Source organism: Limanda limanda, chromosome 16 (genome assembly GCF_963576545.1).
Source record: "Limanda limanda chromosome 16, fLimLim1.1, whole genome shotgun sequence".
Taxonomy (NCBI): Eukaryota; Metazoa; Chordata; class Actinopteri; order Pleuronectiformes; family Pleuronectidae; genus Limanda; species Limanda limanda.
The window spans coordinates 2,124,267-2,146,075 of NC_083651.1; the positions used below are offsets into that span (position 1 = coordinate 2,124,267).

The 21,809-nt window shown below is 45.0% G+C and overlaps 1 protein-coding gene across 2 annotated transcripts in view; it reads left to right on the forward strand.

The window, feature by feature from the left end:
• Positions 1-21,809, forward strand: part of dgkh (diacylglycerol kinase, eta) — a 48,965-nt gene that overhangs the window by 14,818 nt on the left and 12,338 nt on the right. The window contains exons 5-22 of one of the 2 annotated variants that reach the window (XM_061088478.1): positions 828-908; positions 6,118-6,222; positions 7,794-7,926; positions 11,168-11,274; positions 11,497-11,622; positions 11,950-12,052; positions 13,549-13,711; positions 13,858-13,966; positions 16,184-16,405; positions 16,858-16,949; positions 17,087-17,186; positions 17,264-17,585; positions 17,851-17,982; positions 19,196-19,334; positions 19,571-19,696; positions 19,801-19,911; positions 20,179-20,275; positions 21,251-21,358. In XM_061088478.1, the coding sequence (XP_060944461.1) occupies positions 828-908; positions 6,118-6,222; positions 7,794-7,926; positions 11,168-11,274; positions 11,497-11,622; positions 11,950-12,052; positions 13,549-13,711; positions 13,858-13,966; positions 16,184-16,405; positions 16,858-16,949; positions 17,087-17,186; positions 17,264-17,585; positions 17,851-17,982; positions 19,196-19,334; positions 19,571-19,696; positions 19,801-19,911; positions 20,179-20,275; positions 21,251-21,358 (2,376 nt within the window). The remainder of the gene's footprint in view (positions 1-827; positions 909-6,117; positions 6,223-7,793; positions 7,927-11,167; positions 11,275-11,496; positions 11,623-11,949; positions 12,053-13,548; positions 13,712-13,857; positions 13,967-16,183; positions 16,406-16,857; positions 16,950-17,086; positions 17,187-17,263; positions 17,586-17,850; positions 17,983-19,195; positions 19,335-19,570; positions 19,697-19,800; positions 19,912-20,178; positions 20,276-21,250; positions 21,359-21,809) is intronic. The other variant, XM_061088476.1, reaches the window with a different exon arrangement.

A 21,809-nucleotide genomic window follows, 5' to 3' on the forward strand; every position in this document is an offset into this window, starting at 1 on the left:
GTCTCTATTCTTTGCCTCATTTTAGATTTGTGTCTCTTTGCAGCTCTTTGTCGCTGCTCTCTGTTTGTAGTTGTGTGTCTTTGTTGCCGTTTCTGGATTCGTTGTGGTCATTTCTTATCTCCTTAGTTGTGTGATTTTATGTCTCTATTCTTTGCATAATTTTAGATTTGTGTCTCTTTGCAGCTCTTTTGTGTGTCCTTGTCAACTCACAGTGTTTCCCCTTTGTTGCCATTTCACATTTCGTTTGTGTCTATTGTGTAATTGTCTCTTTATCGCAGATTTTGTCTCTTTTGTGCCCCTGAGATGATATTTGTTGTTTCCTCTTGTGTTTAAATCTTTTTCTCGCTACACATTTTTACTCATCTTGTGTTTGTAGTCTTTTTCTGTGTCTATCGTCTGAGCTTGTAATTGTGAGTCTCTGAGGTCCTTCCAGGTCTCATTGTCGTCTCTCTCACACCAGCACTGCGTCACTTTCTCAAAATAACGGCGGTAAAAAGTTGTGTGTTACGTTTTCAAAACTGAAAACATTTCAGTTTTATCCTCAGACTCTGTTTTCATTTCTCTCACGACTCCATTTTACGCTGAGAAGTTCCACCTGCTTTGCTTCGTCTCCACGCCGTAGAGAACGAGTCACAGCGAGTTAAGTTGTAGAGAAGACACGTCCAGGGGTTAATTCTCTTGTTCTCCTTTGTTCCCTCTATCTCTCTCTCTCTCTCTCTCTCTCTCTCTCTCTCTCTCTCTCTCTCTCTCTCTCTCTCTCTCTCTCTCTCTCTCTCTCTCTCTCTCTCTCTCCTCGGGACATCCCTCCTCGCTCGTCCTCTCTGCAGTCCCTTATCTTTGACGAGGTGGACCTATCGGACGCCAGCGTTGCAGAGTCCAGCACAAAGAATGTCAACAACAGCTTCACAGTGAGTTCAGCATGTTAACACACACACACACACACACACACACACACACACACACACACACACACACACACACATACAGACACACACACAGGGTTGCAGAGTAGATTAAAGTCTTTGGTGTTTTAGTTGTATTAATTTCATGGTCCAGTTTTTGAACTTATAAAAATGTCAACAGAGCCGAGCCAGTGATTATTTTCAATATTAGATAATTTAATTATTTCTTCAATTACTTGTTTATCTATAAAATGTCCCGAAAACTGCTTTTATCAAACAAGCGAGTCAGTAAATATGAGAAATTTCCTTATTTGGACTGGATTTATTTCTTGAGCGAATTCCTTAAACTCAATGATATTTGGTTCCTAGTTTAGATAAGATAAAATAATCCTTTATTCGTTTCACATCAGGGACATTTGTAAATTTACTGATTGAAACAAGCTTTATTCAGTTTTTTATTAATATCAATTTGAAAGGTATGAGATACTTTGGTCGCTCACAGAGAATTATGACGTTTCTCTTCGTGATGCGTTTGAGCTCCAGACTGAATTCTGGTTCCCTCTCATCAAACATCATATCTCTGTCATCGAGTCCCGTTCACTCCAGGTTCATGTTCTATGAAACTGAACCCGGTCCCAGGGGACGTGGGACATGTTGCATTCAGCCTGAGCTCCATCAGGGTTTACAGGGACAGGAGGACAATGAGTCACCGGAGTGTCCACCTGTAAACGTCCGTCCCGGTTAGATTTATGATGATGTTTTGATGCTTCGCTCCTCGTGTCTTCATCACACGTCCTCGGCTCACGGGGAAGAAAACAAGACATGACTGCTGTGACTGGAAAAGAATGAGCTGCTCGTGTGTATGTGTGTGTGTGTGTGTGTATGGGGGGGGGGTAACATGGATGCAAACAGACAGTGAAAGAACGAGTGGTGTGCTGTCCTTTCTATAAATGTCTCCCTTCTCCCCGAGTGTTGCTATAATAAGAAACAGGGAGGGGGAGGAGGCAGGAGGCAGAACAGCGCCCAGAGGAGAACACGATGCTATTTATAGAACCACTCCCCCCCCCCCCTTACAACGCTTCAGCGAGCGCCTGGGACGGCTTAACGTCGGCCATATTCATAAATATAAGATCACGTGGGGCGGCAGCATGTGCGTGCAGCGTGTGTGTGTGTGTGTGAGTCCAGCGGTGAACATGTGTGTTTGTTGCAGGGTTGATAAACTGAGGGTTTGCAGCTGAGATCCAATCGCACTCGTGAGCGTCGGCATCCCGAAAAGATGGTGAGGAAGAGGAGGAGGAGGAAGAAGAGGAGGAGGAAGAGAGAGAGAGGGGGGGGAGAGAGAAAGGCACTTTGAATTAGAGATTGATGGGGGGATGACTGCAGCTCCGTCTAAGATGGCGAAGGGGAAAGGGAGAGCAGCAGAGGAAATCCTGAAGTGATGTCACACCCTCGCTGACTCTGTCCTGAGGGAGAGAGCGAGAGAGAGAGGAGGGCAGAGCGAGGGCGAGCGAGGGAGTGAGGAGAGACGAGAGGCAGAGGAGGGGAGAGGAGAGGACGACTGGACAGGAGCAGGGAGACACAGGACCCGAGGTAAAGTGACGGACGGGAGTTCACCTGCAAATCTACGTAATGCGAATCAACGCAGACAGGGTCACGCACGCCGACAGGGGGGGGGCCGGGCGCCATCACACGGGTTCCTGTGATCTGAGAGAGAGAGAGAGAGAGAGAGAGGAGAGAGAGAGAGAGACCACTGCAGAGGAGACGTTGCAGAGCGTCCCTGTGCAGTTCCCTCTCTCGGCCTGTGTGTGTGTCTGTGTGTGTGCGACCTCCCGCTGTCCTCGCTCCGCGGCGCCGCTGAGGACGAGTGATGCCGCTGGCGTCCTCTCTGCAGGTTGGTGTCTCTCGCTCGGACGCGGTGAAGGACGCCGTCTCGTCCGTCCCGACGTCCTGAGATCGCTCCTTTTCTCCTCCTGGTCCCCAGATGACTGCTCCGTGTGTTTACTGTGCATGCTCGGGCTGCAAAGTGGGGACCAAGGACTCCCTGGGGACCTGCCGGCAGCTGAGGGAATATTTAATATTTAATATTTAATATTTAATATTTAAACGTCGCCAGAAGTAAATTACATGAGTTATTAAAGGGAGCGATTTGTTTCTCACTCGTTTTGTCTCTTGTGCGCAGATCGGTTTTTATACGTGTTGATTTGTCGCGTTGTCGTTTCCTCGAATAAGTGTGTTTAATTAATAAGATAAAATAATAATTAGGGAGAATCTTTTTAATTTGTCGACGGCTCAAAGCAAAGCAGCTGTAGAACATGTGGATGTGCACGTGTTTGTGTGTCTGTGTGTGTGTGTCTGTGAGTGTGTCTGTGTGTGTGTGTCTGTGTGTGTGTGTCTGTGTGTGTGTGTGTCTGTGTGTGTGTCGTTACCCGTGATGTGTGAGTTGTGTATCTAAACACACATGTGATCCAGAGCAGAAGCTGGTCGTGTGAATGTGGGAGGAGAGTGTGTCTCTGCAGAGGAAGCACCTTGAAGTGCACGTGAGGGGGAGGGGGGGGGGGGCGGGGGGTACTCAGCCCAACCCAAACCCTAAACCCCCCCCCCCCTCTCTGACTCACCCGTGTTTGCTGGATCGCTCTCGCTAATTACCAACCACTTTGGATCTGTGAAAACCGGATCTCGGGGAGACACACAATCGCCGTTGCTGCCGCTCTCTCTGGTCTGTTGTGTAGTTGTTGTTGTGTAAGTGTGTTTACACAAAGTCGCAGATGATACCTGTGCGAGTGTGTGCACGTGTTGTTACACCGAGGAAGTGAGCAGCTGTGAACCATCTCACCTCCTCGAGTGGATACAGGTTGATTCACCTGTCCTGTGTGTGTGTGTTAGTGTGTGTGTTTGTGTGTGTGTGTGTGTGTGTGTGTGTGTGTGTGTGTGTGTGTGTGTGCAAACAGTGATGAGTGTCCCTCATTATCAGTTAATCTTATTATCGCCAACAATAAAAACAAATGAGGCTCATGATTACGTGTCCTCATCATTTACAGATGTAGATCACGATCCGAGAGCGGCTTTTAGTTGTCAGGTATGATTACACACACACACAGACACACACACACACAGACACACACACAAACACACACTCAGACACAGACACACACAGTGATATATTCAGCTCTGAAGGTCAGTCATCAGGAGAGGTTTTCCACACTTGAGGGATGCCTAGAGCCATTTTTGGAAACAGCCATCCCTGTTTCCCTTGGCAACCAATCTTATCACTACCCTGTTTCAAACACACACACACACACACACACACACACACACACACACACACAGACACACACGCACACAGATACAGTACACCAGCAGAGAGACAGGATGATCTATGTCCAAAGGGATCAATTTGCCAAGTGCATGTTCGTAGAAACACACACTGACTCACAAATGGACACACACACACACACACACACACACACACACACACACACGCTAATCCTGGCAGCTCCAGTGGAAAATGTGTTGTGATTAACGGCCGAGAGAAACACTCGGAGGAGAGACGGAGGACTCACTTGTTTGAGCAGAAAGAATCGTCAGGTGGATTTTTTTCCAGCTTCGATTGATCCGTCAATTATTAATTTTTCCTTCAGTCAGTTCGGAGCCTTCGAGACGTGGAGATGAAAACCAGAGTTTCTTTTATTTATCAAAAGGAACTCAAACATTTATCGTATTTACAAACCAAATCACTTTAACAATAGTTTATAGTCATGAAGAGCAAAAGACTCTTGAGATTATAGAGGAACTAACAAGTTATCAATTGTTTTATCGTGTTAATGGAACTTTTTGTCTGCTGCTGTTTTCAAAACCTGGTGTAAATTAACAGAAAACAGCAGGTTCGAATATCACTTTGAATTGTAACCGATTTTGTCAGAATTATGTCTCATAATTCAAATGAAATCTACATGATGTATTTCACTGCCTCTGAATTATCATTCACAACTCCTGAAATGCATCTGAAATTAAAACATAAAAACTGTTTAATTTCTCCTCCTGATACAAACTTTATTTTACTGTTTTTCCTTCAAATAAATAGACAATTTATGACACAATTATAAATAAATAAAACATAATAAAATAAAATCCATCACGATCATTTTGAGCTGATAAGTTCAGTTCTCCCACATTTAATCAATTTGGTCGACTGACATAAATTAATTTAACCATAATTAATTATTTTGTGGTTTCAGTCTGTCAGATGTGAGGATGTGTTGATATGCTTATAAACATATATACTTAATACCTTATCTATACTTTAAATATTCAACTACAACTTTAAAACCATCGACCAGTTTTAATATTAAAATCTTTTAAATTGCTGCATTTCTTTTACAGTAATATTAAATTAAAGAACATTTCATACAGTTTCCCACAGAGAGAAAGAAACATCAGCATCACTGCAGGTACATGAATATTGATTAGTGTAATATCTTTAAAGTGTGTGTGTGTGTGACTATTTGAGGCTACTAGGTTGTGGTTAAGGTTCTGGTAGTGTTGTGTGTCTGTGTGCGTGTGTGTGTCTGTGTGTGTGTCTGTGTGTGTGTGTGTGCTCATCCTGATTGTCCCATGAAGGTGAACAGAGATAACATTCGGACCGGAGGAGTTACAAAGAGACGGAGAGAAAGAGGAGAGGAGGGAGCATGAATAAGTGATGTGCTGTTGAAATGGTGCTGTGTGTCTGGAGGGTTATCTACAGGGAGACGTGTTTTAAGCACACATGTACACACACAGACACACACACACACACACACACACACACACACAGGGGGAGGCGGGCGGGGGGGGAGAGAAGCTCTTAGCCTTTACCGAGGCGCTTCGCCTGTCAGCACATATCTGCCTCAACGCATGAGGAGCCCAGAGGAAGAGAGGAGGAGAAAACGCTGGAGCGGAGGAAAAGACTAACTCACGGAGGTGTTGGTGTATAAGTGAGCCGGAGTTAATGAGGGGGAGAGAGAGAGAGAGAGAGAAGGAGGGAGGGGGCGTCTCATCCTCTCCTTCTCTTAAAGACGGGTGCTCTCACCTTCTCAGTGACGACGCAGACCGAGGAGGAAAAGCCCCGGGAACATTTATCTCCTCCTCCTCTTCCTCCTCCTCCTCCTCCTCCTCCTCCTCCTCCTCCCTCGACACACTCTCAGTCTCTTCACCCGTGTCCCTCGCTCTCTCCCTCCAGGTGATCACTCCGTTCCGCCGGCTCATCCTCTGCGCTGAGAACAGGAAAGAGATGGAGGACTGGATCAGCTCGCTGAAGTCCGTCCAGTCCAGAGAGCACTACGAGGTAAGAGGGAGTGTGTGTGTGTGTGTGTGTGTGAGCGGAGAGATGGAGAAGAAGAGGAGGAGGAGAGAGAGATGATGAGTGATAGGGAAGAAAAGAGCAGATTTGAGGTTTGATATCCTCAGTAATTCTGAGCATGAGAGAATCAAACGCACCCTGTTGGTGTTTTGGGATTAAATCAAATCCAAGTGTTGGTTGGAAGGTGATGAAACTGGGGATCTCACAAGTTGTTAGGCTGAAGCAACAAATTCATGTTGACCCACAAATCACCAGCAAACGCACACAGACACACAATTCTACTGTCAGGGAAACTGTATAAAGAAGACAACACAAAACATGCAACAGACACACAAACACACAAACGTGCAGCGACTGCTTCGTCTCAGAAGAATCTCACAACAAGCTGATCTGACATTTCTCCTCTTTACAATCTGCCTGTAACAGTTGAAGTCTCTGTCGGTGGGGGGGGGGGTTGTGTGTCGATGGAAACCGGGGTTGTGTGTCGACAGCGGGTTGTGTGCGAGCGCTCGGGAGAAGGCGGGGGGGGGGGGGGGGAGCACAGGAAGAAAGCACTGCCGCATTTTAAAGGCTTATATTTGGGAGGGAAGTCTTATGTAAGACCCCATCCCCTCGCCCCCCTTTACTGCACTGCAATGCAGCAGCACCCCCGAGCTCACACACCACGGGGTGCACACGCATGCGAACGCACAACGATGCACAAACACACACACACACACACCCCCCTGTCAAGATGTCAACACAACAGCCTCCAATTAGCATCTTGTGTAACGTTGCAGTGTCCTAGTTGGAAAGTACCTGTTACCGTTCCACTTATGAAACTGAGGCAGGGCTGCAGCAGCTGCCGCGACGCCCCCCCGCCCACACAGACCAACACATTAACGTGCACTACTACGTGCACTAATGTGGAAGAGTGCACTGCTCCTGACCAGGTGTCACCACAGTGAGATGAGGAGCGATAACGAGCCGGAGGAAGATGCTTCTGGCTTCTTCTTCTTCTCTGGTTTCAGGCAGTTTCCAGGTTTTGTCTTCAGGAGTTTCCACAGATCAGAAACACCTGGAGGGAGACGAGGGAATTATTATTATTAGTATAAGGGAAAGTTAATACATCAGGGAAATAGAAGTAGAGATCATATCTCAGTCGAGGACCAACAGTCCCCGGATGAAACCACATTGATATTAACTCGATGTGGATTTTTATTTGGATCTTCACTTATCAACGTTAAAGAAAAGTGAATAAAAGTTCCTGGATCTGTCCCAGAATTTAATAAGTTCTCTCATGGATAATAATTCACTCCTCCACAAAATGACATAGAAGTCGGTTGAGTCGTTTTAAATTAATTCTGCTAATGTTGCTTCAGCTGCTGATTTGTGTCTCCTGCAGAAAACGTGTAGAAATCGAATGCATTTATTCAGTTTCCTTTGACTTCTCGTATCATATCATTATGAAAACAACACTAATATGCATTGATTTTGAATGTAATATCTGATTCTCATCATGATGCTGTGACTGTCATGCTGGTGCTGCCAACCTGTTTTAACCTCTTCTTTGCCAGACGGCACAGTTTAATGTGGAACATTTCTCAGGGATGCACAACTGGTACGCCTGCTCCCACGCACGGCCCACCTTCTGCAACGTGTGTAAGGACAGCCTGTCCGGGGTCACGTCCCACGGCCTCTCCTGCGAAGGTGAGTAACGCATCACTGCTGCTGGGTTTGTTTTCCGGTGAAGTGTGCTCACTGCGATTCCTTATGTAACTGCCTTTAATCTGCGGCCCGTGGAAGCAGCAGCAGCGGCTCGTAGACACACGTGTTGTGTAGTGATTGTGCTGGGAATTTTGTTTTAATTCCCTGGTGAGGAAATAGACCATCAGACTGAGTGATCAATTCAATGATAACAAAGTATTGAATCAATGGTCAAGAAACCAATTTACAGAGAATAAAGTTGAACACAAACAGAGTTTCTGAGTGAACACTTGGCCAAGCGGGAAAGAGCTTTCAACACCACTGCAGGTATTGAAGGTCTGACCATTTGGATGAGAGGAAGGCTGTCTTAAATACACAATCTGACCGTCCCTACATCATCTTCCGATACCACGCGAACATCACAAGTTCAGAGAAGAGGCAACAGTCATCCTCCTCTCCTGAGGGAATAGACATTTAGATAATCCATGGCCAAACAAACAGACATTTTACTGGTATCAGGCAGACGCAAACATTACTTAGATTTTATAGCGATGTTCTTCAGGTCATTCCACCTGTACTTTGAGCAAAGCTATGTGAACAACATGTTTGTGTTACATTTCAAAAGAGAACAGTTAGATTTAATAATTTCCATGACAGCGATCAGTGTGCGTCTCAGGCCTGGAAGCAGAGTTTGGTCTATAGGTGTTTTAGAAGGTATATGACCGTGTGTCACCAGGACCTGTGAGTCACTGAGGGGAGAAACGTCCAAGCTGCTCGTCTCAGTGTGAGCTGGAAGTGCAAAGAGCTGCACAGCTGACACACACACGTCAGCGTATGTCAGGAACCGTACGACTCTGTGTCACACACACACACACACAGACACACACGTGACTCTCAAGTCTCACTGAGCGACAGTTGGACTGTTTGGATTTTTGCATTTCGCATAATCTTTCCCACATAACCGGTGGAAAAGAGGTGTGAACGGATCCTGTGAATGACGCTGAGTCTCCTCACCTCATCTGTGAGGGGTGTGTTTGTGTGTGTCTGTGTGTGTCTGTGTGTGTGTGTGTGTGTGTGTGTGTGTGTGTGAGGGGTTGACACGGTGGCTTAATGCAATTTTTTGCCGTCTTTTAACTGGTGTTAAGTCTCAGAGACAGGCAGCAGACCTTAATGAGCACCATCTGCATATCCTCTCGTTCTGATTTTGCTAATGTTCCTGTGTTGAGTGCATCATGTGTATGTATCTATGTGTGTGTGTGTGTGTGTGTGTGTGTCTGTGTGTGTGTGTGTGTGTGGATGGCGTTAAGAGCCTCTCCACTCAGCGTTCATTATCCTCTACAATGAGACCCTCTCGTATCCAGAGCAGAAGGCACCAGAAAGAGAAAAGAACAAGTCTTTAGAATTTCATCTTACTCTTGTGATCTAAAGTGGCTTCCACACACACACACACACACAGACACACACAGACACACACACACACACACACACACACACACACTTTCAACCGACAACAGAGAACAATAGAAGACGCAGCTTCATCCAAACAGTCGACACGAGAGATCCGACCTTTTGTTGCCGTCAGATTGAGAAATAGATCCTGAGGTAGGAATAAATATTTATACTTCGATATATCACTGAGATACAATTATCTAAATGCTGGGGCCAAATATCAATATTTATTTAGTTAAATATATACAGGGTATTCTTCTGCATGATTTATTGTTGCACTATATGGATTATCTCTGTGATATGATCGTGTCCTGAGTTACACTTTGAGTCCCACCCCGTCAGTTGTTTGGCACAATCCAACAGGAGTCAAATAAGAGACAGAGCAGAAAGTGAGGGAGGAGGAGATGAAGAGAAGGAGAGAGGAAGAGAGGGAGAGAGAGAGAGAGAGAGAGAGAGCAGGAGAGTGTCTCTATTAAACGTGGAGAGCAGCCAGACAAACAGTTTCACAGCAATCAGCGCAGCTTAAGTTTCCCTTCGATTTCCTGCGCTGGACGGACAGTGGGGATTGATCTGCGCTACACACAGACACACACACAGACACACACACAGACACACACACAGACACACACACACAGACAGACACACACACTCACAGGTCTACACACACTGGTCCGGTCTGGTTTGTGAATATCACGTCCTCTGAATTCTCTTAATGCTCTGCTAATGCTCGCTAACAGCATTTGGTGGGAGACGAGATTGAAACATCGATTGTTGCTCCCGGATATGACTTTGACTTAATTTGTATATCTTGCGTAGATTGACTAATGGCAATGCTGTGTGTGTGTGTGTGTGTGTGAGTGTGTGTGTGTGTGTGTCTGTGTGTGCACGAGCCAGGGCGGGGTGGCTGGAGGCAAAGTTCAGGCTGCAGACATTATTCATGACCGAGCCGAGTGTCTCTAATGGAGACGGACGGAGACGTCCACCTGTCTGCACGTCTCCTCCTGAATCACTGTGTTTACATTTCTCTCATTTTAAATCTAATTTTAATCTCTCCTTCACAGCGAAGTTGCATTAAGCTCATTAAAATCACATGTGGGAAGATGTTTCTGTGAAAAGGCTTCTCATGCATACAGAGACAAACATAATGGATTTATACAGCGGGAGGAAAGTTAAAGTTTAAAAGCTTTAATTCATATGAAGCATTTTAAAGGAATGTGATTATCTGCATCTTCCTCATCTGTCCTGTGATTATTATATCATTAATATATAAAAGTTTGTATCAAACTGCGCAAAAAACACAAAACACGTCAATGTGTGGTTTCATGTGCTCTAGTTTATTTTTAATAAATAAACAAATGAGCAGAAAGTCTTTATACTGATTGTTGCCTTTCATTTAACAGACAGATATAATATTGATCTTCTTCTCTTAATTTGTTCTTTGTGTAAAAAAAGGAATAATATTATTTTTCTGAATGTCAAATATATCTATCAAATAGACAGTAAATAGGCTGTAACTCTTTCTGATTGGCTGATGGATGGATGGCAGTTTTTTTAGTGAATTAGTTTCAATCCTAAAATATAAACTCTGGATATTTGTCTAATTCTTTATACAGTTTTTGTATAAACTTTTTCCACCTGGATGTATACAGTTGTGTGTCAAATGTTGCATTGAAGGAACGATGAGCATCTTTAAATGGTTTTATTGAATTCTATATATCACTCTGCTTCGATAAAGCTGCTCATCAAACCATTTCCAGAATTTATATCATGTATCTATCGTGTTTGTGTTTTTCAGTTTGCAAATTCAAGGCCCACAAGCGCTGTGCGGTCAGAGCCACTAACAACTGCAAATGGACGACTCTGGCGTCCATCGGGAAGGACATCATCGAGGACGAGGACGGGGTGAGTTCCTGCTTTCAAGATTCTGAATATTGATGCAGCGACGAGTCAAAGAATCCTCTTCACACACACAACTCTCTGAGGAGGAGGAGGGAGGTGATCCCAGCGTTTCCCTTCCATTGAACTGTGTGTGTGTGTGTGTGTGTGTGTGTGTGTGTGTGTGTGTGTGTGTGTGTGTGTGTGTGTGTGTGTGTGTGTGTCTGTGTGTGTGTGTTGGACCGACAGATTGCGATGCCTCACCAGTGGCTGGAAGGGAACCTGCCAGTCAGTGCCAAGTGTGCCGTGTGTGATAAGACGTGTGGCAGCGTGCTGCGGCTGCAGGACTGGCGCTGCCTCTGGTGCAAAGCCATGGTAGGTCACATATATACAGGGGGGAATTAATTTTTAACGCTATTTAAATATGAATTAAATCTCACAGGAAATGAATTTAAATTCTTAAAATAAATAGAAATGCCTTGTTGCTTTTTTCCATCTGACAAGAGACGTTTTCCAACAGGTTCTTTATTCAGAGTTTCAGGATTATTATAAACGTGTTGGTTTAAGTCTCATTTTCTGCAGGATTTAATCATATTATTTAGTTTTCATCAATATTCATGATGTGTTTTTTTGTGCATAAACATGAGAACATCATGGATTAAAGTTATGAATGAATCCTAAACGCTGCTGTGGTTCCTCCAGGTGCACACGGCCTGTATGGACCTGTACCCTCGAAAGTGTCCTCTGGGTCAGTGCAAGGTCTCCATCATCCCCCCCACAGCGCTCAACAGCATCGACTCAGACGGTAAGCACACACACACACACACACACACACACACACACACACACACACACACAATCAACCGTGCAATTACTCTGACTCACTCGTGGGGTCAGAGGTCGATGGCGAACAGCACCTGTGAGCAGTCGCAGTCTCAGAGGTGCATGAATGAGATTTCACTCCAGTTGCTCCGATGTCGTCTCTCTGAACTTTGACCTTTTGCTCGGTCACAGGCGTCTCACACAGACACACACACACACACAGACACACACACAGACACACACACACACACACACCCTCTTGTTGTCCGCTGCAGCAGAGACAGTGTTGTACGTTTCCCTGTAACGACCTCGGCCTCAGATCCATAGTTTCTCTCGCCGCTTCCTGTTGGACAGGAAGCGGCGAGTCTCAGGTATGTGCTCCAGGAAATTGTCCGTTTCTCGTACAAGGACGAAGCTAAAAATAGATCGTGACGGGTCGGCGTGAACACACCTTCTGTGAGCGCTAAAAATAGATCCTGCAGACGAGATGTGTGTGTGAGAGGAATTCTGATCACATGACTCCTGACGCGCTGCCAGGAGTCGACATGAAAGAGCATGAGCATCACAGGAGGAGAGGAGCTCTGTGTGTGTGTCTGTGTGAGTGTGTGTGTGTGTGTGAGAGTGTGTGTGTGTGTCTGTGTGTGTGTGTGTGTGTGTGTGTGTGTGTGTGTGTGTGTGTATGTACTCATTGTAGATGGAGATCAGCACCTGCGAGACAGACTCAAATAAGCGTGTGTGATTGGATTACTGCAGCTGAAGCCTGTGGCACACACACACACACACACACACACACACACACACACACACACACACACACACACACACACAGATGCTGGCATCGGCTAATTGGTTGATGGATAAGCGCGAGGCAGAGAAAGGGAGGAGAGGGAATCCAGTTGAAAGGAGGATGAGAAGAGAACAGAATGAGGAAACATCCTTCATGTCTCTCTCTCTCGCTCTCTCTCTCTCTCTCTCTCTCTCTCTCTCTCTGCCCTTCACTCGCTCGTCACGTGCCAGACCCCCTCTGCCCAAATGCATGCTGGGAAGAAGGGGAGTTCGGTTGTAATTGGCTGGGGGGGGGGGCAGGCAGCAGACTGTAGCACGTGCCGGAGCGTCGTGACTCCCCTCCCCTCCCTTCCCCTCCCCTCCTTTGCTTCGTCTCTCTCCTCCTTCCTTCCACCAGCCCTCCCTCTATCCATCCTTCAACAACAAGATCCCAGAGAGAGAGAGAGAGTGGGGGGGAAATCGAACAGGGTAGACAGAGATTAGAGAAGAGGAGGAGGAAGAGGAGGAGGATGAAGAGGGGATAACAGTGGCACACACACCAGGTGGAGTTTCCCACCAGCTTCCAGCCGAGCGGCTCCTGGTCTGATCTGCAGTCGGGGGGGGGGCGGCTCAGCATTAAAGGGACAGTTCAGTCCAATCAGACGGATGTCCCTCAGGACCCTCAGTGATGTCTCTCTGCTGGTTTCTCCTCAGGCTTCTGGAAGGCCACCTGTCCTCCCTCCTGTGCCAGTCCTCTCCTGGTGTTCGTCAACTCTAAGAGCGGAGACAACCAGGGAGTGAAGTTCCTCCGGCGCTTCAAGCAGCTCCTCAACCCGGCCCAGGTGTTCGACCTGGTCAACGGGGGGCCGCACCTCGGGTGAGGAGACACTAAGACCACCCCCACAGCTCAGATGGGTTTAGGACCAGAGACATTAAACATCTTCACACTTTAACGTCCCCGGGGGAAATCAGATCCCTGCACACGAGCGACGTCCGAGCATCTGTGTGTTCTGTGTGTTTCAGGCTGAGACTGTTTCAAAAGTTTGACAACTTCCGGATCCTGGTGTGTGGGGGGGACGGCAGCGTGGGCTGGGTCCTGTCCGAGATCGACAAACTCAATCTACACAAACAGGTAACACACAGGGATGTGGAATATACACACAGGCAATTTAAAGACATTTCAGGGTTTTTTTTAACAATATGTTTATTAGGTTAGGAAATTATGCCAAAATGAAAGGAAAAGAGAAAGAAAGAAAAACGAGTCAATTGAAATAAAATAAGATAAAGGCATAAAAACAGAACAACAATAACAAACAGACAAAACTAACAATCAGGGCGTACAACACAGGACAATGAAATGTATTGATGCATCACTAGTATACAAAATACAAAATACAAATGTATTGATGCATCACTAGTATACAAAATACAAAATACAAATGTATTGATGCATCACTAGTATACAAAATACAAAATACAAATGTATTGATGCATCACTAGTACACATAATACAAAATACAAATGTATTGATGCATCACTAGTACACATAATACAAAATACAAATGTATTGATGCATCACTAGTACACAAAATACAAAATACAAATGTATTGATACATCACTAGTATACAAAATACAAAATACAAATGTATTGATGCATCACTAGTATACAAAATACAAAATACAAATGTATTGATGCATCACTAGTATACAAAATACAAATGTATTGATGCATCACTAGTATACAAAATACAAATGTATTGATGCATCACTAGTATACAAAATACAAATGTATTGATGCATCACTAGTACACAAAATACAAAATACAAATGTATTGATGCATCACTAGTATACAAAATACAAATGTATTGATGCATCACTAGTATACAAAATACAAAATACAAATGTATTGATGCATCACTAGTATACAAAATACAAATGTATTGATGCATCACTAGTACACAAAATACAAATGTATTGATGCATCACTAGTACACAAAATACAAATGTATTGATGCATCACTAGTATACAAAATACAAAATACAAATGTATTGATGCATCACTAGTACACAAAATACAAAATACAAATGTATTGATGCATCACTAGTATACAAAATACAAAATACAAATGTATTGATGCATCACTAGTACACAAAATACAAATGTATTGATGCATCACTAGTATACAAAATACAAATGTATTGATGCATCACTAGGAGACAAAATACAAATGTATTGATGTATCACTAGTATACAAAATACAAAATACAAATGTATTGATGCATCACTAGTACACAAAATACAAAATACAAATGTATTGATGTATCACTAGTATACAAAATACAAAATACAAATGTATTGATGCATCACTAGGAGACAAAATACAAAATACAAATGTATTGATGCATCACTAGTAAGGATGGGGAAAAAATCGATTCAGTTACAAATAGCGATTCTTGTGAATGACGATTTTAAATCGATATGCTGTCTCCCAAATCGATTTTTAAACATATTAATTGGTTTATATTGGGGGGGCAACATCACCCCAGAGCATGTTGACCAGCTCTTGTTTTTGCACAAGAATCTAAACATACCCAAGCACTAGCTTTGCATCGCCTACAGGCAAACAACAATAGCCTACTTTTTGTTTATTTCAAAGTTTATATTTTAAGTAAACTTTTATTCATTCTATTTAATTTACCTTTTATTTATTGTTTAAAAGTAGCCTAAGTGGCATGCATTTCTTAATCTGTCAGTTTGTGTGCAGTTGACAGGGACTATACAATAATAGGGAACATTTTTATTTATTTCCTCTATTGGCTGCCCGGCAGTCATTAAGTTAATGTTAATATTTGAAATAAAACTAGTAAAGCTCTAAGTGAATTTGACTGTGTTGTATTTGAAGGAATGATTCAACATTTTTCCATGGTCCAGTATTTTAAAAAAAAAAATAACCAAAAGAAATCCCAGGAAATCGTAATATCGAATCGCAATACCCACAGAAATCGCAATACAGATCGTATCGCCACCTAAGTATCGTGATAGTATCGGGAGGTCCCTGCTGATTCCCGTCCCTAATCACTAGTATACAAAATACATCAAAAAAGACATTTCTGTTGAAATCAAACTGAATGAAATGCAGGAATTGTCAGATTAGAATAATTTGGAAGTAGATAGAAAATTTGCCTTTGCTGCTGGCCAGCTTACATACAGACACGCACTCATTATACACACACGGGCGACCATGCACACACACACACACACACACACACACACACACACACACACACACACACACACACACACACACACACACACACACACAGCTCATGTCCTGCCTGTGTTCCAGTGCCAGCTGGGGGTGCTGCCTCTGGGCACGGGTAACGACCTGGCCCGGGTGCTGGGCTGGGGTCCGTCCTGCGACGACGACACCCAGCTGCCTCAGATCCTGGAGAAGCTGGAGAGGGCCAGCACCAAGATGCTGGACCGCTGGAGCTGCATGACCTACGAGATCAAGATCCCGCCCAAGCACAGCTGCCCCACCACGCCCGAGGGCGCCGACGACTGCCAGGTAATATTCACACGCATCACCAGACTCAATCAGAGCAGCAGGCGACAGACACACGTGAGCAGAGCTTCACCAAAGCTACGGGTCAGAGAAACTCATCCAACTTGTCCTGCAGATTCTGTACATTTTTATACCATGAATGAGGATGGAAGAACATAATATTCTCAATGCTTACTACAGGATAAAGTCTGAAACATAATATAACTGTAGTAAACATACACAGACGTGAGCAGGAGGGAGCAGAGCTTCACGCTGAAACAGCATCCGACAGTTTCACCTCTATGAAAAGAAACTCATCCAACATGTTCTTGCAGATTCTGGACATTTTTATACCATGAATGAGAAGATGGAAGAACATAATATTCTCAATGCTTACTACAGGATAAAGACTAAAACATAGTATAACTGTAGTAAACATACATTTAATATGTTTTTAAATGTGTTTTTCTCTCCAGTTTCATATTTCTGCCTATGAAGACTCAGTAGCCGCCCACCTCACAAAGATCCTGAACTCCGAGCAGCACTCTGTGGTCATCTCCGCCGCCAAGTAAGTGAATCAACACAAATATCCATATCTGTCAAGCTCCGGTGCTGAAATATGTTTTTATTTGCTTCCTACAAGCCGCCTCCTCTTTTCTTTAATATCTCAACAAGTAGCTGTAAAGTGTTCTGCCTGTTTTTCAGGATCCTGTGTGAAACGGTGAAGGATTTTGTTGCCAAAGTGGGAAAAGCTTATGAGAAGAGCACAGAAAACACAGATGAGTGCGACACCATGTCTCTGAAAGTGAGTCTCAGATAAAACTCTGAACCTCGGCTTCTCCTGAAGGAGCAGAAGTGAAACTCTTCCTCTCTGTCCTCCAGTGTGCCATCCTGAACGAGAAGATGGACTCGCTCCTCCACGCCCTGAACTCCGAGAGCCAGGCTCTGCCCCCGCTGCCCCACTCCACTCCTCCGATAGTGGAGGAGGAGCAGGAGGAGGAGGAGGAGGAGGACGAGGAGGAGGAGGAGGCCAGCGAGGAGAGCCTGACGGAGCTGAAGGAGAAGCTGGAGGAAGAGGAGACGGAGAAGGGAGGAAGAGGAGGCAGCTCCCAACACCAGCTGTTCAAGAGCCGGGAGCAGCTGATGCTCCGGGCCAACAGCCTGAAGAAAGCTGTGAGGCAGATCATCGAGCAGGCGGAGAGAGGTACTACACGCAGTACTACACAGAGTACATGCATAGTACTACACAAAGTACACACATCAAAGTTGTATCTGTTATCTGCTGTTAAAAGAGTAAAAATACAGAAACACACTCGTATGACCCAACATGTGAGGGAACATGAAACCAGAGGGTTGGAATTTGCAGCCGTAACAAACACATCTGTTAAGTGAATACATGAATTATTGCTTGTAAGTCTTCCTGCATCATCTTCATCATCTTCATCATCTTCATCCCTCCTCTTCTTCAGTGGTGGACGAGCAGAACGTCCACACGGACGACACCGAGCCGCCGTCCTCACTGGAGTTCAGGAAAGACAGCGAGGACGACAACAGGGACAGCGAGAAGGACGAAGACACCAAGGAGCTGGAGTCGCTGCCATGTGAGTGCATCTCTGACCTCTCTGACCTCTCTGACCTCTGACCCGGGGCAAACCTTTTACCTGTCGCCCCGTCACAAAGCTTCCAACCCGTCCAGTCTGACCAGTTGGACTCTTCCACCAGTTGATGTTATCGTCACCTCATGAATTATTAAAGCAAATTCCTTTGAGAAACCACAAAGATATAAAAGCCTCTTTAATATCAGAGTTATGTTGGAATAAGGATTTTTTTTCCACTTTGTGAAGTTACTCAGGATTCAAACATCGCCCCCTGGTGTTCACTGAGCTCACTGCACCACACAGAACCAAACGCTCAGCTAATGGAAAAAAAAAGGGCTGCTGACGCAAATCATGTTTCCTGTCATAAACAAACCGGAGGATTAGGGTGAGAGGAGAAACTCTTCCACTCGCCCAGTTCCACCAGGAGGAATTCTGTGTCTCCACCTCCAGTCTGTAGCTGTGGAAACTGAGGCTCAGGCGTGTGTCTGCTCGTCTGTATTCATCTGAATGCACACGCATGTTGTTGTGTCAATGTGTCGTGTGCCTCTTTATGAGTGTGTGTGTGTGTGTGTGTGTGCATCGGCAGCAGGATGTGTTATTGTCTTAGGGGCAGAAGTTCTTCCTGTTTATCATGAGGCTGCTTCCTTCCTTCCACACTGGACGACCAGGAGGTATCAGTCCTCTGTGCTCGCTTCCTCTCCTTGTTTCCTCTCCTTGCTTCCTCTCCTTGTTTCCTCCCGTCGCCTCCTTGCTCCTTCCTGACCTGGACACAGAACAGAAAGCACAGAGTGGAGCTGAGGGGAAGTGAACAGGAGCGACTGGGATGTTTTGGGGGGTTCGGTGTGAGTCTCCCAGTCTGTGACTCGTGCACGTGTGTGTTGCTATGGTCGCGTTGTCTGGGCGGCAAACACACAACATTCAGAGGCTGTTGTTGTGTTGTCAGGTGGGAAATACATAGGAAGGAATGTGAGGGTGTACGTGCACAAGTAAGCGTGCACGTATAGATTAGACCGATATTTTAAATCTGCTTTCTTTTGATAACGTTCTCACATCCTCGATAGAAACTCTGCAGCTCTCTGAATCCTTTCAATTAAAACGCCTTATCTGACTGAAATAACAAATTTGCACATTTAGAGAAATAGAATCAGAAAACATGTGTAAGAGTAGAATAAAGTTGTGTGTTTGTGTTTGTGTTTGTGTGTTTGTGTGTCTCCAGCTGCAAAGAGTCCCTGCTCCCCGTTGGAGAGGAGGGTGAGTCGCAGCACTCAGTCCTACAGCTCCTTCACCATCACGCCGTTCACCACCAGCAAGGAGAACCTCCCGGTGCTCAACACACGCATCATCTGCCCTGGTACACACACACACACACACACACACACACACACACACACACACACACACAGACACACACACACACACACACGTTGAAATATCAGTGTGATTCTGTCCTTGTGGGTCTTTTGTTGATGGAGAATTTGTTGCATGGATGCTTTGACATATAACATCTTGTTGTGTGTGTGTGTGTGTCTGTGTGTGTGTGTGTGTGTGTGTGTGTGTGTGTGTGTGTGTGTGTGTGTGTGTGTGTGTGTGTGTGTGCAGGCTTGCGGGCAGGTCTTGCTGCCTCCATCGCCGGCAGCTCCATCATCAGTAAGATGCTGCTGGCGAACATCGACCCGTTCGGCGCCACGCCCTTCATCGACCCCGACCTGGATTCGCTGTGAGAGCCTCTTCTCTTTCAGTTCTTCATCCCGTCTTCATCCATGTGTCTCTTCACTCTCTCACTTCTCCTCTTCTTCTTCTTCTTCTTCTGGTTGGACTCAGGGAGGGCTACATGGAGAAGTGTGTGATGAACAACTACTTTGGAATCGGCCTGGATGCGAAGATCTCGCTGGAGTTCAACAACAAGCGAGAGGAGCATCCGGAGAAATGCAGGTGAGATGTTTCTTCACGTTCAGATGACACAAAAGAGCAGGAGAGCTGAAGTGATTTCTTCCATTATGAATCTTAAAAAAAGAAATTTAATGCATATTGTGTTTTGCTAAGTTAGGAACACTTCCTGGCTCGTGGGCGGTTTCTGACCCGGTTCAACCAACCGTCCATTACTTTGCACTTTCCTCTCGACCCACGTTTCCAGTCAGAGCTTCTCAGCTAAAACCACCTTTCATTCTCACCCTCTCCTCCTTCCTCTTTCCTCCGCAGGAGTCGGACCAAGAACATGATGTGGTACGGAGTGCTGGGCACCAAGGAGCTTCTGCAGAGAACCTACAAGAACCTGGAGCAGAAGGTGCAGCTGGAGGTGAGACAGGAGGAAGGAAACCACACGTGAGGTTTTAAAAAGACTCCAGAACCAGACCGGACAGATTCCAGGTTCTTTAGTTCTCTCCACTCTGAAACCTCCAGAAAGACTTTTAACACATCCACACGTTCTGCAGCCTTCGACCTATCTCACACCACTAATGCATTCAGAATCTGATTGTTCAGGATGAACAGCGTCTCCAGAACATCTACACTCACTTGTTCAGTGAGAGGAGAACAAACAGAAACCAGGCTCGGCCCAGCGGAGGCTGTGGTCCTGTGGTCCGGGTCTGAGAGTCGAGTCCTGACGTGTTTCACCTCCTGAAAACCATGAGGAGTGAAAACTCTGTGATGGGTTTGTGGGACCATTAAAGTTGAAGCCATATAAAAATGTATTTAAATACTTCAGGTTACTGTAGTTTCAGTGGAAGCAGCTCTTTCTAGTTTCTTTCCTTACTTTCTTTACCCATTTTTTATTCCTCTTACATGTGCTTTGCTATTTTAACGTCTAAACACTATGAGATTGGTACATTTCCCCAAAGAATATGATAAAGGACTTTCTTATGTTCATGATATTATAATAATATATCTGCTACATATGTTTTACAGAATCATTTTCAGTTAAGTTTTAAATTTACGCTACTGTAATAAAAAGGTATATTGAGAGTTTATATAGCGAAGCGGACCCACGGCATGAAATGGAAATATTGACAAAATAAGACAATGACTAGTGTATTTAAATTAGAGTTTATATATAATAATAATAATAGAAATAAGGCAAACGTCATGAATAGTGTAGTTAAAGCAGAGAAGAAAACCTGCAGTGGTCTCACTAATTTACGCCTTTTCTTTAGTTTTTATATATACTTGATTTGTATTCAATCAGAAATGGATTTATTTTATTAAAAGTATATTATGAATAGCCCCACAGTGTGTGATGTTCTCCCTCCTGACGGCTCCTCTCCTCTTGTCTCAGTGTGACGGACAGTACATCCCGCTGCCCAGCCTCCAGGGCATCGCCGTGCTGAACATTCCCAGCTACGCAGGCGGGACCAACTTCTGGGGCGGCACCAAGGAGGATGACGTGAGTACAGCTCCAGCTGGAGATGTTCCCTCTGTGTCATGTTCCATCCTGCTGGACGTCACCTCTCAGAGGGAGAAGGAAAGTTCTGCTCCTCGGGCCGAGGACAGAGACTCTCCATCGCTCCGTCTGATTCCTTCTGATTCCTTCTCATATTTCATCTCTGCGTCTGTTTAAAGACAAAGCTTCATCCTGGTTTGACCCCGGTGGTCTGTAGGTAGAGAGGGGGGGGGGGGTTGTGCTTGTTTGTTCAAGGCTCTGAGCACAAGAGCAGCTGAGGGAGTGTCAGGTTGCACTCACACACACCCACACACACTTACACACATGCACACTCACACACACTTACACACACACTTACACACATATGCATGGTCATACACACTTACACACATGCACACACACACATATGCACAGTCACACACACACACACACATGCACACACACTCAACCCTCA